The sequence below is a fragment of the Dendropsophus ebraccatus genome, chromosome 1 (genome assembly GCF_027789765.1).
Source record: "Dendropsophus ebraccatus isolate aDenEbr1 chromosome 1, aDenEbr1.pat, whole genome shotgun sequence".
Lineage (NCBI taxonomy): Eukaryota > Metazoa > Chordata > Amphibia > Anura > Hylidae > Dendropsophus > Dendropsophus ebraccatus.
In genome coordinates, this window is record NC_091454.1 from 225,450,241 (window position 1) to 225,469,119 (window position 18,879).

The 18,879-nt window shown below is 43.3% G+C and overlaps 2 protein-coding genes across 2 annotated transcripts; both read left to right on the forward strand.

Moving 5' to 3' along the window:
- Window positions 1-2,080: 2,080 nt before the first annotated feature.
- LOC138785421 (olfactory receptor 10A7-like) lies at window positions 2,081-3,016 on the forward strand. Its single transcript, XM_069961370.1, has one exon. It carries the CDS (start codon window positions 2,081-2,083, stop codon window positions 3,014-3,016), a length of 936 nt encoding a protein of 311 aa, XP_069817471.1.
- A 5,769-nt stretch (window positions 3,017-8,785) lies between these two features.
- LOC138785426 (olfactory receptor 5P81-like) lies at window positions 8,786-9,724 on the forward strand. The gene has a single exon (XM_069961383.1). It carries the CDS (start codon window positions 8,786-8,788, stop codon window positions 9,722-9,724), a length of 939 nt encoding a protein of 312 aa, XP_069817484.1.
- The last annotated feature ends 9,155 nt before the right edge of the window (window positions 9,725-18,879 follow it).

Here is an 18,879-nt window from a genome sequence, read left to right on the forward strand (position 1 = left end):
ACAGATGCCAGGACCCCTTATCCTCCTCAGGCCATCTACGAAGCATCAGTGGGGTCAGGGCTCCTCCACCTCCTCCGGCCTCCCCATAAACACTTGCGCACAGCTGGACTCACAATTACTTGTACCTGCCGCCATATTCTTCTCTAGTCTGGTTTAACTTTCATGCAGGGATCTAAACAAAGAAGCAGAAACATGGTACTATGGAGAGTAAACAAAGGGATGTAGATGCAAATATAAAGGTGTTTAGCAGGCATTTATGTCACTGGTTTTGATGGGTTTCCTCGTGTGTGTGTGTTGCAAAATTGCATGCAGACGTGGATGCTTTACCCATACAAAGCAATGTGATACATTTTTTTTTCTTTTTTGCCAACAAAGAATATATGTTTTGTACTTGGTATTTGCTTCAAAAGAGCCCCTATAATCCAACTAGTTTAGCTGCCATAGTTTAGCGGTTTTAGTTCATTTAAAGCAACTCTGTACCCACAATCTGACCCCCTCCCCCCAAAACCACTTGTACCTTCGGATAGCTGCCTTTAATCCAAGATCTGTCCTGGGGTCCGTTCGGCAGGTGATGCAGTTATTGTCCTAAAAAACAACTTTTAAACTTGCAGCCCCGTGCCAAATGGCCGGGGCTTGGAATATCTGTGCCCAAACTTTGCACCACCCCTCCGTTCCTCCTCCCCACCCTCTTCATCATTAGGAATGCCACTGGAACATTTTCTCCTGTCTGAACATTGCACAGGTGCCTTAACGATCCAGCCCCTGTTCAGTATTCACACAGGTGATGTATATGAGACAATCTGCCTGGAGTATTCCAAATGATGAGGAGGGACAGAGAGGGTGTGCCAGCTAGGGATGGTCCGAACCTGCCGAGATTCGGGTTCGTACGAAGCTGGACTCCCGGCAATGATTCCCGATGTCTTAAACCTCTGTGCAGAGGGTGGATACAGCGGGAGGACCGCCTGGAAAACCGGGATACAGCCACCGCCATAGTCTGTATCCCAGTTTGCCAGGCGGTTTTCCCGCTGTATCCAACCTCTGCACGGAGGTTTAAGACAGCGGGAATCATTGCCGAGAGTCCGAGTTCGTACGAACTCGAACCTCGACAGGTTCGGACCATCCCTAGTGCCAGCCTAATGCATACACAATCTAAGCCCCGCCCACTGGGCACGGGGCTGCCGGTTGAAAAAGTTGTTTTTTAGGACAATAACTGCATCACCTGCCGAACGGACCCCAGGACAGATCTTGGATTAAAAGCAGCTATCCGAAGGTACAAGCCATTTGGGTGGGTCAGATTGTGGGTACAGAGGGTGGGTGCAAAGTTTAAAATTTTAGGCCAAATTTTGGCAAACTCCCGAAACCAACTTTTGGGTTTCTGAAAAAGCTGGATCCAGTTCTGGGAAACTGCCAGACGTTTTTCAGGACTGTATTCAGATTTTCAGGGCACCCAGGGTGGAGCGTCAGAGAGCTGCACAGAGATCAAATGCAGCCGATGTATAAGCTGAGTGCCGAGCAAGCTAAGTGCTGCACAATGTGTGCAGACAATGTATAAGGCAAGTGCCAAGCAAACTACTGTAAGTGCTTCTCTTCATTTGTTATGTAACTTGGCTCATCTGTACCTTTTACTTTCCACACACCTATAGCCCAAAATGTAATCCGAACAAACCTTTTGTTCATATTCTTGGAAAACCTTATTTCTCGATCAGTCTAAGAATAACAATCAATTATTATAAAATTGGTCTGTAACAAACGTCTCCTAAAGCGCAAATAAACCAACAATTAATCTAATAATCGTCTCGTCTCTTCACTATATTCCCCTGTCTAGTCATCATGGGAGAATCCGCTATGTTTTATTGATACTATAAAAGACTCCAGGATCTTCAAAAATCAGAGAAGAGCCAACAGTACTTAAACATCACTTCAGCTGTATTTATACACTTAATATATAATGTAATCTGTATGTGATAGTCCTCCAATAAAAACCATTTCTTATAAGAATTTATTACCTATTTTTTTATATGGGATTCATTTTAGCTTTTTTTTCATTGTAGAAATAAATTTTAGGATATTCATAATAGTAATGTGTGAGGAGAATCAGACACAGGTCACTCAGATACGGCTCCTTGGATTTGGTCTCCAAAAATACAGGTCTCTTCTATTCATTGTGTTCCTCCTGACTTACCTCTTTATACTGGTCGGGAACCTTCTTATTATCCTCTTAGTGACCATTATTGATCACCTCAAAACCCCAATGTTTCTATTCCTCAAACACTTATCCGTAGCTGACGTCTCACTAACCACCACCGTTGTCCCCATGATGTTGGATATAATATTTGCTGAGGAGGGTATTTTGCCCATTTGGGGCTGTATATTACAATTGTATTTATTTTGTCTATTTGGTTTTATTCAATGTCTCCTCATCGCCGTCATGTCCTATGATCGATATTTGGCTATTTGTCTTCCATTACGTTATTCTTCATTGATGGGTCCAGAGATTTGCCTCCAGCTTGTTATAGGATCATGGGTTGTAATGAATGTAATAGTATCAAGTGAGATTCTCATTCTTATCCAGTTTACCTTCTGTGGCTTGAATTCCATTGACCACTTCTTCTGTGACTTTGGTCCTGTGGTGGAATTGGCCACTTCAGACACTTCCGCTCTAATGATGCAAGACTTTGTACTTTCCACCCTTTTCATATTTTTCCCATTTGTTTTTATCATTATGACCTATATTTGTATTTTTTTCTCTATCTTAAAAATGTCTTCAACTTTCGATAGGAGAAAAGCCTTCTCTACATGTAGCTCCCACCTGATCACAGTTTGTATGTATTACGGGACCCTGATCACAGTCTACATGGCTCCATCTGATCAGAGCTCATCCTATATCAATAAATACATTTCCCTGTTGTACATAGTAGTGACCCCACTGATGAATCCCATCATCTACAGCCTAAGGAGCCATGAGATCAAGAGAGCCATTCAAAAAGTCATCAGTCGTATCCTTCAAAAGGCATAGGCATGACGAGACATACAAAAGATACAATACTAGTGTAAGTAAAAAATGTAATTACAAATCCCCTTTGCATGAAGTATTGCATACCTAACTAGTGAGTATAGTAAAACTATGACAGTATATAGCCACCTGTCTAAGTGTTATTAGGGACAGAGGTTTAGTACACACATAGGGGGAGATTTATCAAAGGGTGTAAAATTAAGACTGGTGCAAACTGCCCACAGCAACCAATCACAGCTCAGCTTTCATTTCAGCACTGCCTAAAGCTGAGCTGTGATTGGTTGCTGTGGATAGTTTGCACCAGTCTAAATTTTACACCCTTTGATAAATCTCCCCCATAGTTTACACAACAGTCATACATCTTTGGGCAATAGTTTGGAGAAGGATTTCTCCTGCTCCAGCATGACTTTAGACAATGAACGTTTAGCAAGCTCCATAAAGACAAATGATGATGAGTTTGGTGCAGAGGACTGAGCTCCGGTGAAGTTAGATGGTATGGTGATGGTTAGATTTAGATGGTATGGAAGTTTATAGAGAAATAGAAAATATATCAGTATGGTACACATGTAAAAAAAGATAATCATCAAAATATTTAAAGGGATTATCCAAAAATTACAATTTATCTTTTTTTACATGATTAATGAGGTCTGGCTGATCAGAAGGGGCTCAGTTTCGTGCTTTTAACTCAAAAAATGACTGATCAATCATCCACAGAATAGGTCATCAATCATGGGTTGGCAGTGTGCTTACACCCGACACTTGCACCGATCGGCTCTGTGGCCTCACTACCCAGTGACGTTTGTCTCAGTTTGTAGTGGTTGTGAGGTGTAACTTCATCTTAGCTCCTGTTGAACTGAAAATCAAGACGCTTATGGCATATCCAGCAACTGCGAATAGTCTGAAGAGGACAATGGAGCCCTTCGGTCAGGAAATACGTGTGTGGTTCCAGAGGTGTCAAACGCATCTAAGGGGTTGTTTATGTTATTTTCTCTTGATATAGCTCACGCCATATTGAATATCAGTTTGGTGTTCTGGTTATTTTCCTATGGTTATAGAGAAGAGAGGTATATAAGCACTGCATGTGCGGTTACAGATGGTAGGCAAATCGCACTTTATGGGGAGAGGACTGCACATGTATCCTGGGTACAACTCCCCCTCTGTGAGATCTAGAAGGGGTCACTGCTCTTCGACCCCCAAGATTCATCGATAACAAAAAGAGATCCCTCTGCCAATCCTTTCACTGGCTCCCCATTGCCCAACGTATTGATTTTAAATTGTTGACCACGACGTACAAGGCCATCCACAACCTGTCCCCTTCATACATCTCTGACCTGATATCCTGCTACTATCCCTCACGCAACCTTCAATCCTCCAGTGACCTCCTGTTGCGCTTATCCTTGTTTATATTTCACACAACCACCTCCAAGACTTTGCCTGAGCCTCCCCCATACTCGCTACCAGACACTTCCGGCTCTCATCCACCATCAAGACCTTCAAAAGTAACCTGAACACCTATCTCTTCAAACTAGTCTACAACCTATAACAATCCTGCATCACACTTGATTGGCTGCACTTCTGTTTCTCTTCCAGTACCTTATAGATTGTAAGCCCTCGTGGGCAGGGTCCTCTTCCACCATGTAACAATCTGCCATTTGCCTTAATGTAGTAATAATAATAATAATAATAATAATAGGGAAAATGGGTGAATCTGTAGGTTGCTGAATCCCCCAGCAAACAGTCATCAGGTGACATTGTGCATCATTCATTATATTCTTAATATATATCATAAAATAATGAAATACTATAATTTAATATTCTACATTTTTATTTTCATATCATTTATATCTAATCCATAAGAAGTAAAATCCACGGCACTCAAAATAATGCAGAAGTGATAGTTTATTTTACAGTGATAGAAAAAGGTTGTATACTCCGACCAGTAGGAAATATATAAGCAGTAGAGATCGTGACTATAAAGCGAGCTTTCGGCCCTTCCCGGGCCTTCCTCAGGCTAGTAGATCTCACTAGAAGTGTGTGTGTCCAAGATCTCGGTGGAGTGTGCACACTCCACCGAGATCTTGGACACACACACTTCTAGTGAGATCTACTAGCCTGAGGAAGGCCCGGGAAGGGCCGAAAGCTCGCTTTATAGTCACGATCTCTACTGCTTATATATTTCATACTGGTCGGAGTATACAACCTTTTTCTATCACTGTAAAATAAACTATCACTTCTGCATTATTTTGAGTGCCGTGGATTTTACTTCTTATGGATGTGCATGGTTGAAGAACCATAACCCACTGAGCACCAACCTAAAAACGAGAGGTGTGCAACACTGATTTACCCTACATTATATCTAATCCAGTCTGTGACGTTACATAGTAACTCATTATAACGCAAAGTTGTTTACTGTCGAAGGTGTATTGTGAAATTCTAGCTTTTTACTATATAAGATAACCATAAAGAGAGGGTTTGTATCTCTTGAAATATGTTGTTATTCAAATATAAGCTGTTCATTTATACCGGAGTAGGATTTCAACAAGATGTCAGCTGGATGGACCATTTGCTGGGGATTCGTTGCTCTAAAGATTGGCCCTTTTCCCAGTCTTGATACCTACAGAGGATCACTGTACTGTATATCTACACAATAAGGGAACCTATGTCTACCTACTACTGGAAGGTGATCATTAATATCTAACTCCTTGGAAGATTGGATGGCTCTGGCAAAATCAAAGTTGAGGTTGAAATTGAATTTGAAAATTGAATTTTAAATTTAATTTTGAATTAAAATTAAACATTGGTGGGAAGATGACACCCTACAGTATACTTAAAGGGATATTCTGCTCAAACATAACTTTCCATATGTTGTTGTCCATGGTGAGACTAACAATTCATTCCATACATTTTTATTATCTATTCAGTCTCCTTCACCCAGCTTTTAACACGCTGCTTTCTGCTGAAGACACAAAAAACTGTGTGTGGACTCTTCCGTTACCCCTGTAAAAATTGTGATCCAAAGCCTAGTGATGGCCCCCGTAACAATTTCTATCTTCAGCACATTGAGAGTCTTAGAAGGAGGAGTAAGATGCCAACACACCTGTCAGTTTGCACTGGTGAAGAGAAGTCTGGGGGAAGTCCGTACATTATTTATCTTGATAACTATTAGCCTTTCAGCATTCTCAGCTGGATATACTTATCTGTAATAATGCCCCCGCAGTGCTAAATACTCTTTCTGACAAGATGCTAATGGCAAGGCAGGCAAGCACTTCTAAGGCGTACAGCGCCAGTTCATGCCATGTGTCCAGCTTTGACACCCAATAGTTGAAAAGTGCAGAGTGATCTGTGCAGTCTGTGAAGAACTTGTCCTGCCGTGGCCTCCCAAGATGCGTATCAGTGGATTTATCCTGGTTGGGTGTCATAAACATGTTTCACGTCTTGGAAAGTGTTCCTCTTCCAATGCTTGCCATACTTCCTGGTCCCCTCATGGCCCACGAAACCAATTAATCTGCCAGTAGCATTATCAGATGGAAAGGCTTTAAACAATTTGTCCACCAGGACCTTGTGTTATAGCTGGACTTGTGTACTTCACTTCTCTTGGGGAAGGAGATAATTAACTTCTCCCTATACTGTGGGTTGAGGAAGGTGAACAGCTAGACTGGTATTTTCCTATTTATGTTCCAATACTCACAACCAAGTGGTACTAAAGGGAATATGTATCAGGGTCGTTTGGTGATCTCCCTACTGGGCGGCACCCCTTGGCAATAGGTTTCCTTCCCTGGTCTTCAACAGGAAGATGACTCTATATCTTCTCATCTTTAGGCTATTTGCTCTAACTTCTGGCTCTTGAGCAAAGTGTCATCCTTAATGGACTGCAGTGAGCCTTTTAATAGAGACAGCAGTGGTATGATTAAGCTCACACTACTTGCGTCGCCACTCACCATCTGGTTTGACTCCTCAAACTTTGTTAAAACCTCACAGATGTCAGCCATCCATGCACAGTCCTTATTACTGAAGTCTAGAGGCTGACTGGCAAACTGACTGACATTTTGCAGCTGGTACTCCCTGATGACTCTCTGCTGCTTACAAAACCTGGCCAACATGTAGAATTTAGAGTTCCAGTCCAAAGTCACATCACACAAAAGTCAGGGAGCTGAGAAACCAAAGCACTTCTGCAGTGTCTTCAGGGCAGCCCAGTGGGGAATCTTCCAAAATGGCCATACACGCGACACATCTTGTAGAGCAGCTCAGGCACATCAGGGTATGTTTTTAGAAAATGCTGAACCATAAGTTTGAAGACATGTGCCAGGTATGGCATGTGAGTGAGGTTGCCGAGCTGAAAAAACCCACCAAGTTATGGCCATTGTAATACACACAACCATGTCAGTCTGCTGCTGGATACTATTCAACAGCTCTGTGGTTGTGTGCAGTTTTTTTGCCTAGGCTGGGCAGTTTCAGCCTGGCCTTTTGCTGCTTTCCCATGACAATGCTGCAGCCTTTGCAGCTTGCATCTAATGGCAGCAGGCTCACAGATGATAATTGGGAAGTAGAGGAGAATTTAGAGGCGGAGAGGTCGGGGGAACTGAAATAATCTGCCAAGGAAACCATGTCTACATTGCTCCATGTGTCGGTGGTTAAGTGGACCTTCCCTGTAGCCACATTGGTCAGAGCACAGGTGATACTACACATGACCTGCTGGTGTAAGGCTAGTTGAGCACAGAGTGAAAAATTGCACTGGCTGGGTATGAAGTACCAAGAGACAGCCGTCTCCATGAAGCCGTGGAATGCCTCAGTTTCCTCTAGCTCATATGGCAACATTTCTAAGGGGTTACAATGTGGGGTACTGAGAGCTGAATGCTGGGATAGGAAAGCATGTTAAAGGATGCACTGCCAGCACCTAAGACATGGGAAGGCACTGTGTTGTCACATATAAGCGCTGGTTGAAGACCACAAACTTGGTTCCACCTAGTTAGGTGCTATGTTGATATGGTGGTGGTGGTCAAGTTGTTAGTAGTGGCTCCCTAGTTTATCTTTGCATGAAAGAGGTTGCACAAGACAATGCACCTATTCTCTGAGCTTTTTTTTTTTTTTTTTTTTTTTTTAAAAAGCACCACACCAATGAAGATTGAGCCCTCTGTGCATTAGCTTCGAACAAAGGGGGTGCTCTGAGAAACAGTTTCGAGACCACTTGTTTTAGACTGCCTTCTCCCTCTGGCTACTGCACTGCCTCTTCCAGTCTGTTCCAGTGATGCCGTTTCCTCTCCCTCCAAATCGCTATCATATGACTGTGGAAGAACCCAGAGGCTGAGGGTGTAAAACAATCTGTTTTATATTCTATCTGTATATTAGCTTTTTCCAACTATTTCACTGACATTACTGTACTGTACAGTACTGACATTATTTCTAATACCATTTACCTTCCACACCACTATAGGCCTGTTCATATCTAAGAATAACAATGACTTGTTACTAAGAATATTGGTCCATAATAAACCTTTCCCAAAGTGCAACTAACCCATCAATTAACCTAATCACCATCTCATCTGTTCACTATATCCCCCGGAGTCTTTTTATCAGATCAGGATCCTGGAGGAATCTTCTGTGTTTTACTGATACTATAAAAGACACCAACAAGTCTTTGGTAATTTTGCTATAGAAGAGCCACCAATTATTGTACATCACATCAGCTCAATTAGATGGACACCATTTCTAATTAGAATTTTTTTTTAGTTTATTGTAGAAAGAAATCCTTGGATATTCATTATCATAACAGTGATGTGTGAGGAGAATCAGACACAGGTCACACAGATATGGCTCCTTGGATTTCAGAGTCTCCACAAATACAGGTCTCCTCTCTTCATTGTGTTCCTCCTGACTTATCTGTTTATACTGGGTGGAAACCTTCTTATTATCCTCTTAGTGACCATTATTGATCACCTCAAAACCCCAATGTTCCTCTTCCTCAAACATTTATCCATAGCCGATGTCTTGCTAACTACCACCGTTGTCCCCATGATGTTGGACATAATATTTGTCAAGAAGGTCATCTTGTCCTTTTGGGGTTGTATATTACAATTGTATTTATTTTGTCTATTTGGTTTTATTCAATGTTACCTTATTGCCGTCATGTCCTATGATCGATATTTGGCCATTTGTCATCCATTACGCTATTCTTCATTGATGGGTCCAGAACTTTGTCTCCAGCTTGTTATAGGATCATGGGTTTTAATCAGTATAATAGAATCAAGTGAGATTCTCGTTCTTATCCAATTTACTTTCTGTGGCTTGAATTCCATTGACCACTTCTTCTGTGACTTTGGTCCCATGGTGGAATTGGCCACTTCAGACACTTCCATTCTAATAAATCTAGACTTTGTATTTTCCATCTTTGTCATATTTTGTCCATTTGTTTTTATCATAGTGACCTATATTTGTATTATGTTTTCCATTTTAAAAATTTCTTCAACTTTTGGTCGGAGAAAAGCCTTCTCCACATGTAGCTCCCACCTGGTCACAGTGTGTATGTATTACGGGACACTAATCACAGTCTACATGGCTCCATCTGATCAGAGCTCATCCTATATCAATAAATATAGATCCCTGTTGTACATAGTAGTCACCCCATTGCTGAATCCCATCATCTACAGCCTAAGGAGCCATGAGATCAAGACAGCTATGGAAAAAACCATCAGCCGTATCTTTCAAAATGCATAGGCATGGCAAGACATACAAAGGAACACTACTACTGTAAGTAAAAAATGTAACTATGCTTCAAGTATTGTATAACTGACTAGCGATAACAATAAAACAATGACACTATACAGCCACCTGTCTAAGTGTTATTAGGGATAAAGGTTTGCTAAAAACATATTTTTAGAACATTGCTTCTCAATTCCAGTCTTCATGGCCCACTAACAGGTCATGATTTCAGGATATCCCATACAGAGAGCATCTGTGATAATACCTGATGCACTGACTATAGCTATACCACCTGTAAAATACTAAGGAGAACCTCAGAACATGACCAGTTGGTGGCCAGGTGGAATGAAAGGTGAAATTAGATTGGTTGCTAGGGGCAACTGAGTCAGTTTCACGTTACACTATGTTTGAGAAATCTTCCCCACGAGTTGAAATAGCGTTATAACATAATTTTCCTCACACATTAAATCTGCTGACCCTTAGGAGGCCACGTCTTCTTACTTTTGGATAACTGTGAAGGTGGTGAATAAAGGAGACCTGGCTTGAACAAATATCATGCTCTAAAGACTCTTCAGGCATGCATATAACATTCCTTAAATTTTGCCTTGCCCTCTGCTGTCCCCTTACCTTTTACTCTATCTCTGACAGTTCCACCAACTTCTTACCTGTAGTCAGAGATTGGCAGGTGACTGACTCACCCAACACTTACAGGCACTTTTCGATTATATATACAATGGTTGCACCATCTCCAAACAAAGCACTTATCAAAGTTTTTTGTTTGGATGAGTTGTAGCTGGGAAAATTTTACTTGGCAGTCATTGCTGGATGTAGAAGAAAGAAAAAGATGACCCCTATAAGTCACTGGATGCAACTGCACTGAATTCACTTATATGATATTTAAAACTGAAGAATACCCCTATATGGTCACTGTATGTGGGTATTTTTGGTATTTGTATTGTGTGTTCTCTTTAGTTTTGATAGATATATATATTTATCCCATATTTATCCTTAAGGTGCCCCCAGGCACAAGTTTTTCTTGGTATTTTTCTCCTCCAAAAAACACCAGAAAAACTGCTATTTGATTATTTTGGCTGTTTTTCTGACGTTTCTTACTTTAGGTGTGATTGGCTTTTTTGCCTTTAGTGTTTTTGAGAGAAACAAAAGCAATTCCATTGAACTCTATGGGAGAGAAATGCCACAGTTTCCAGAAAAATACGCCAAACCATCACCACGATGGTTGGTTTTTGGAAAAAAACTGCCACAAAGCCAACAGGAAAAAAAAAAAAAAGCAGAGAGAAGAAAAAATGCCATGGAGGGGGGGGGGGGGGTGCATTTTATTAAATTCCATTAACTCAAAGCAAACATATGGCCACAGTGTTTTTTTTTCTTTTTTTCTTTTTTTTTTTTTTGGGGGGGGGGGGGGAGCGGGGCATTTTGGAACCAGCCTTAAGGCACCATGACATACCTGGTGCATCATGCTGCTTATAAGGTGGTATACAGAACTCTCACCATGTGAGCTCTCTATGCACATTGTCTTCCAGGTTGAGGCTGCCGCTAATAGCAAACACAGACCAATGTCTGTGTCTTCTATTTAACCATTTAAATCTCTCCTGCTCTGGACAGTTTCACACATGGACAGAGGTGATAGCAGAGAACAAAGTGTCAGACTGGAGAGAATACATCACTTCCTGCAGGACATACAGCAGCTGATAAGTATGGGAAGACTTGATATTTTTAAATATATGTAAATTACAAACTTTCTAAAACCAGTTGATTTGGGGGAAAAAATGCTGGAGTGCCATTTAAAGGCATAGTATACAACAAAAGTCTTCAACAGAATCAATAAGGTGCACTATAGATAATACTTTGCTGACTGAGATCCCTTGATGAGCTGCGTACTTGGAATATACTTTTGAATATACTTGAGGATATAATTTTACATCACAGCTTCTTGCTGGCGGAATATAGAATTTTTTCCTGGTAATTAAAACACATTACAAAGATATATAACCTTGTAATGTGCTTTAATTACCTTTCTACCCCCCTTCCCTATCACTTCAACCCCTTCGCCTCCAGAAGTAATAAAACATATACGTATCCTTGTCAACCACAGTCGGTGCCCTCTTGTGTCGATGACGTCTTCACAGTGGGCCACCCTGTGAGACATGAGAAGATGACTGACAGCTTGCTCAGCTCCGATTGCCTGAGCAAGCTATCAGTCACCTGACGCTGTCAGACGAAGAAGGAGAAAGTACTGGAGAGAAGAAGACGGTGATAGGACGGGAGATTTGAGCAGTGATGAACCCGGGAGTGAGGATAAGTATAGAAATTATATTTGCCATTGTTTTCCCCCTCTTTGCACCAGAGTTGTCCTTTAACAATCACAGCTTCTTACTGGTGGATATAATATAATCTGTGGTTACTTTAAGAGACTAAAATAGATTTTTACTTCACTTGAGACTGAAATTAGTGACTTGTAGGGTCGTGATGGATGACTGCCTGCAGAGCAAGGAGTGTAGTGGCCCTTATCCAGACCTTTAGGTACTTTGTGGGGGCGTAGTGAATACTACCCACATCCATGCATATGAAAATCTTCCTAATGCTGTCTGTTGGCACAGAGTGACATGAGATCCAAGAATGCAGGCCCCATCTATTGGGTAAAGCTAACCATTAGGGGAACTCTAAGGAAACCAGTTGGCAGTAGACTGTTTGGCTTTAGTTGGGCTTACCTAGCTACTGACATCTCCCCTGTCTCATTTTTCAGGGTTGAAGAAGAATAGCCGACAAGTGTGGATAGGGTTTTCCTGTTTTCCTGTCCTACTGCAGTCTCACTGCATTACTCTCTAGCTGGACATGGCTAGGATGAAGGTGCTTGAGAAGAAACAGATAATGTCTCTCATAAAGTCACACAACTGGGTCTTGACCTTAAGGCCAGGCCCTGGAATACACTGCAGCAGGAACACTTATCTTGTTGGCTCCCACTCTAAAACACTCTGATAAGAACTGTCCAAAACTGGCTACATGTCCCTCTATATACTAACTGGAAACTCGACGTGACAGGATATATAGGACCAGCAAGACAAAGGACAGGTGCAGCCCTAACACTGGCACCCGCCCCACTGTCCCTGCCTACTTTCCACAGCAGTCCTAGCGACAGTGGCCAACTTGTCGACGGTCCCAACCATACATAGTGTGAACACGAAACAACAGACAGCTTTCATGCAGTGTAGAGAAGTTAATCAACAGAGAGAAATCTTCTAAACTAGGCAGATGCTCCGGCCGGTAGCACTGCACATAAGTTTACACAGTCGAGTTTTCCGTGGCAAAAGTGGGATCCTGAGTGACGTCACTCTCCTTTGGTATGGATCCTAATGCAATTCTATGCATTATTATTCTATGCATTTCAGTGTACACGGACACCTTCATCAGGGATAGGGCTTTTCCTTGGATCCTTTCCAGCCCACCTATTGCCAGGGTTTATTAACATTATGGAGAGTTCTGTTCAAATTCCTCCATGTTTTATAAAACACATACTTGTAATGTGTATTGGAAAGTCCACATCAAATAGTTTGTTGTAAATAGTGACCCTTTGCTTAAACTTATGTTTCTTCTCTGAATTTGCATTGATTGCATGGCATTTCATCAGATCATTTACATGCCCCCGCCCCTTTTCTGTTACAATGTGTCCCAAAAAGGCAAACAGTTCTAGATCTAAATTTAAGCCTTGTGGGGCTAATGAGTTCAGTTCAAAAATCCATTTTGTTTCTGCTCTGGACATTTTCTCCCAAAAATTACCTCCTCTCCAATGAGATGTTATTTTCTCCAGACCAAAAAAAATATGAATCTCTGAATGAGCAGTTATGACATTCAATATAGTGACGGGACAGTGGATGACCTTCAGATTTTCTGTTTATGTTGTAGAGATGTTCCTGTATACGTGTAGTTAGCAACCTTTTAGTCCGGCCTATCTATTGTTTACCACAAGGACACACAATGCAGTAGATTACTCTCTTTGATTTACAAGTAATATGGTCTTTCATTTTTATATTGTCCTCTCCCATTGCTGGAGCTTCTCCCGTGGTTATAACTTTTCTTTGTTTTCCTTAGATGTTGCATGCTTTGCAATATTTGCAGGGGTAGAAGCCCGGGGGGAGGGAGAATAGGTGGTTACTGGTTTTATTCCTCTGTGTTTTTATAGTGGGAGCCACCATGTTTCCTACGTTGCATGCCTTCCTGAATATGAATGATGGTTGGGCTGGTAGTTTGTCCCCCACCATTCTATCATGTTTTAGCATGTCCCAATATTTTCTTACAATTCTTTTTAACATGTAGCTCTGTTTGTTGTATGTAGTAATAAATGGCACTTCTATTGTTGTAGGGCTGGGGTCCACTTTCTCTTTCTTCCTATCCACCAATAAGTGTTTCGTAGGGATGTCACTGACCTCTTTTCTAGACTTGTTCATCTGTGTATTATAATAACCATTTGCACTTAATTTCTCCTGAATTTCCTTTGCTTCCTTCTCATACTTGGTACAGTTTCTTTTCAGACAGATGAACTGGCTTTTCGGGATGTTGGTAAGCCATATTGGAAGATGGCAACTGTGTCAATAAAACAATGGCTGTCTGTGGGTTTATTATAGGTTTTAGTATATTGTTAGCACCGGAACACTGGCAAAATAGGCAGAAGAGACAAGAACAGTGAGCCCTAAGCTGAACTCGCCCACTGTCACTGCCTACTTTTCACAAGACAGCCCTAGGCGACTGCGAACAACCATGGTGCCAGTCCCTACACTGAAATAGGTGGATAACACGTAACAGGACAGACAGACAAACACAATGCAATGAAAGTCAACAGTCCGGGTCGGCAACAGCGGGCAGCCAAGTACAAAGCAACAGGCAAGAGAAAGGTCCAGATACAGGCACAAGGTTCAGGGCAGGCAGCAAACAAGGATAGCCCAAGCAGAGAAAGCCAAGGGTCAAAAACAGAAAGAGATACTGTACATAGCTGAACAGGATTTTAGAACTCCAATAACCAGCAAGGAGTGCTGGAGCTGAATACAATTTATGCAGGATAAGGGACTCAGTCCAGCAGCAGATTGAACCAGCCCCTGATCCTCAACACAGCTCACCTGCAGCTGCCAGGCAACAGCGAGCAAGACTGTGTTCAGACAGGGATTTGGAAACTGCACAGAAACCTCAAAATCAGCGCCTTCTCGGCCGCACAGCCCGAACCGAGGAGTGCCAAGGCACAATCCTGACATATATACAGAATTATTCGCAATGTAAATAGTCAGGTCTAAAAAATTAATTTCTTTACAACTAAATGTGGGTGTGAATTGTTAATAAAAGTCATTTTTATTAATATGAATTAAAAATGTATGTAAACTTGTTTCATCACCTTTCCAAATAAAAACAACATCATCAATAAAACCGTGCCAGAGGAGCAGGTCCGCACCCAGTTGGCCACCAGGAAATATGTACTGATTCTCCCACTGGCCTATATAGCGGTTAGAAAATAATTATTGGTTAGAACAAAGGTGATACAATCCCCTATAAAATTGATTTGTGAGTCTAAAAAACGTTTGGACTGTTTAGAAAAAAAACCCGCAGATTGTCGTCCTTTGTCATGCTGGATGACAGTATACAATGAGGTGATGTCTAGTGTACCCATTATATAGTTTTCTTCCCATTACACTTTGCTTAACAGTTGCAAAATATGTTAAGAATCTTTCAGATAATTTGGAAGTTGAACACACTCCTGGAGGAAACCATCTACATAACATGACAGATTGAATGTTGGTCCTCCTATTCCAGATATAATGGGCGTCCCTGGGGGGCGTTCTGGCATCTATGGATTTTAGGTATATGATAAAATACTGGTGTTATTGGGTTTAAGTTAGTTATGTATTTGCTCTCCTGCTCGGATAAAATACCCATGTCACGTCCCCTCCGAACTACTGTCAGAAGTTCCTTTATGTATATGTTTACAGGGTTGGATTTAAGTTTTTCATATGTTTTAGTGTCATTGCGGAGGCAGAGGGATTCTCTGTGGGTATTTTCTTGATCCTGAATGACTATATAGCCCCCTTTGTCAGCGAGGCGAATAATAATATTGTTATTTGTTTGTAAAGTTTTCATTGCTGTGATCTCTTGCTGTAATGCCTGGAGTCGTGGATCCACTGAACCGTCACTAGCGATGGCACTAACCTCACCAGGGAGCGGAGTCTAAGGGGCCGCTGGTTTTAACCAGAGCCCGCCGCACGGCGGGATGGACTTGCTGTGGCAGGCGACCCCCAGGTCGCTACCCCTGGCTCGGTTGCTAGTGACAGCAGGCGAGGCGTGGCAGGAGCAGTAGGCAGAAGATAGTGTAGGCAGAGGTCTGTAGGCGTAACCGCAGGTGGCAAACAACGGGTTAAGCAGCGGGCAGGAGCTAGGGACCGGGACAGTGGACAGGAACTGGGAACAAGGACTGAGGTCAGGAACAACAGGGAGCTGGGCCAAACGCTATGGGAAGCATGTAGAGGCTCCAACACCTGAGGTGGGGCAGGGCTGGATTTTATAGGAGACAGTGTGGGCTGTGACCAAATAGGGGCGGACTGCCCCTCTAATTCCAAGACAGCCGGCGCGCGCGTGCCATAGGAGGCGGGGACGCGTGAGTCGGCCGGCACAGCGACGGACAGGAGCGGGGCGAGGTGAGGCGCCCCCAGGGGCCGAAGTGGCAGCAGCGCCGGGTCCCTGCACGTGGACACCGGCGGCTGCAGGACAGGGTGAGGGGGTCCGGACCGCGGGACGCCGCAGCAGCCCGGACAGTACCCCCCCCCCCCCCCTTTGGCCTCCCCCTCTTTCTAGCCTGCAAGAATCCCTTGAGAAGGTCCCGATCCAGGATATTAGCCTCGGGTTCCCAGGATCTCTCCTCAGGACCAAAACCTCTCCAGTCCACTAGGAAAAAACGTCTGGCCAGAATGTCTTTAACAATGTAGACGTCATCTGAGACGGCTTGTAGAGCAGAGGACGAAGATTTGTTGGAAAATCGGTTGAGGACCACTGGCTTTAAGAGGGAAACATGGAAGGCGTTTGGGATTCGCAAAGCAAGGTAGTCAAGAGTGCTGTCACAGGGATCTCCTACCCCATCAATGAATTCACTAACTGCTCCACGAAGGGGGTGATCTATGTACTTACCTGTTCATGTCCACGTAACTACGTTGGCAAAACGATCAGACCCCTGAGAGAGAGGATGAGGGAACATGTAGGTGACGTCACGCATGGCAGGGATACCCCGGTAGGGCTACATTGTAAAGAGATGCATAATTGTGACTCGAGACAAATCTCTTTTCCGGTCCTTGAAGTGGTGAAAACAAATGTGAGAGGCGGTGACTGGGAGAACCTTATCCTGCGGAAAGAAGCAGAATGGACTTACAAACTCCGTGCTCTCAAACCACAAGGACTCAATGATTACATCCAATACAACAGCTTCATATAGGCTGAATTGGACACTCACCAGATGAACATATGATCTGACTGATCGGATGGGACCAGGATACTATTTGGGGGGTAGCTGGCGTACTGTCTCACTACCCGGTCCTAGGAAATACATGATCTGACAGCCGCCGTGCTGTCCTGTCAGGTGGAGCCAGCATTTTTAACGTTGACAGTCGCCGTACTGTCTTAATGCTTGGCACCATCTGTGTATGCCATAGCAGCCGCCGTGCTGTTCTGTCAGGTTGAGCCAGCATGCTAACTTGGACAGTCGCCGTACTGTCCTAATGCTTGATACCATCTGAGTCTATTATAGCAGCCGCCGTGCTGCCCTGTAAGTTGGAGCCAGCATTCTAACGTTGACAGCCGCCGTACTGTCTTAATGCTTGGCACCATCTATGTATGTATGCTATAGCAGCCGCCGTGCTGCCTGGGTGCATGGTGCCACTCACCGTTTGTGGCAGCCGCTGTGCTGCGCCATGGTCTAGCACCAAGCGCTCTATGTGTGGTCAACCGCCGTGTTGTTCTTTAGTTGGGCATCTGCATCAGTAAAGATGGTGGCCGCTGTGCTACCTGTATGCAGTATATATGCAGCCGCCGTGCTGCCCGAAGGAGAACCATTAACACTATCTTAGGCTGATACTTATTGGACATAGTTTCTCCTGATTTTGTTTTCGAGGTCACTCACTAGTGATGAGTCTGAGTGCCTCTCTAGTTGACAATATGCTGACATGGACGTGCCGAACAGGGCATTGTACACTCCGTGTGTTGCTATGAGTATGCACATCACTAACCTTCACTAGAACATACTATCCACTATGCTGTATCAATATAGCCGTGAACGGGGCGGAGTTCCCCACGATCCCTATCACACATCACCAGCTTGAGCACGCCTTCTCACTCTGCATACTATGACGTCACGAACACGTGACAGGGGTAACCCGGAAGTCTGTGACGTACGAGCGGGGCGGGATTGAGGCGTGCTGAGCATTTAAATCTGTGCCGCGGGCATGTATCTGCGGCCGCTATCAGAGTCATAGAGATACAATAAGACTATACTCCATCTACATCGCTCCTGATGAATGCGAACCGCAGGAAACACGTTGAGCGTAAGGAGTCTTGGACTGGCCTAAGGACTGGTAATAATTGCTGCTGAAGGACTACTGAATCACGGTAAAACCCTGCATCATTTACCTGCTGGCATTGGACTTACTGTTATCGGCCTAGGTATGAGCATTATGGGACCTGTAGTCCTGTCACTGTGAGAGACTATATATATATACCAGCCCTATGGGTCATGTCATTATTTCACACAAGGGTACAGTGCAGCACCAAAACGTGCACATTTATCTTCACAGTACTATACACTGTAAATAATTTTCACTTGTTTCAGCAAGAAGTTTTCATTTTCCACATTTGTTTTGTTTTCGCATAGTAGGGGGTAGACAGAGTTTGTAGGTGACTGGGTTGATGCGTTTTAGCACCTAGAAAGGAACGAGGAATCAGGACCCAACTTGTAGCTGGGAATCTTGAGTCGGACATATTTGGCCGAGAGCCAGACTTTGTCACCTGGGAGAAAGTTTGTGGCAGGTCTCCTTCTCTTATCCGCCTGGTCCTTCATGCGGTCAGATGCCTTGAGCAAAGATTGTCGAGTCTGTTCCCAGATCGACTGCAGGTCAGACAACAATTCCTCC

Excerpts from the sequence above, each read along its gene's own strand:
- LOC138785421 (XM_069961370.1), top strand. The coding sequence starts at position 2,081 with ATGTGTGAGGAGAATCAGACACAGGTCACTCAGATACGGCTCCTTGGA.
- LOC138785426 (XM_069961383.1), top strand. The coding sequence starts at position 8,786 with ATGTGTGAGGAGAATCAGACACAGGTCACACAGATATGGCTCCTTGGA.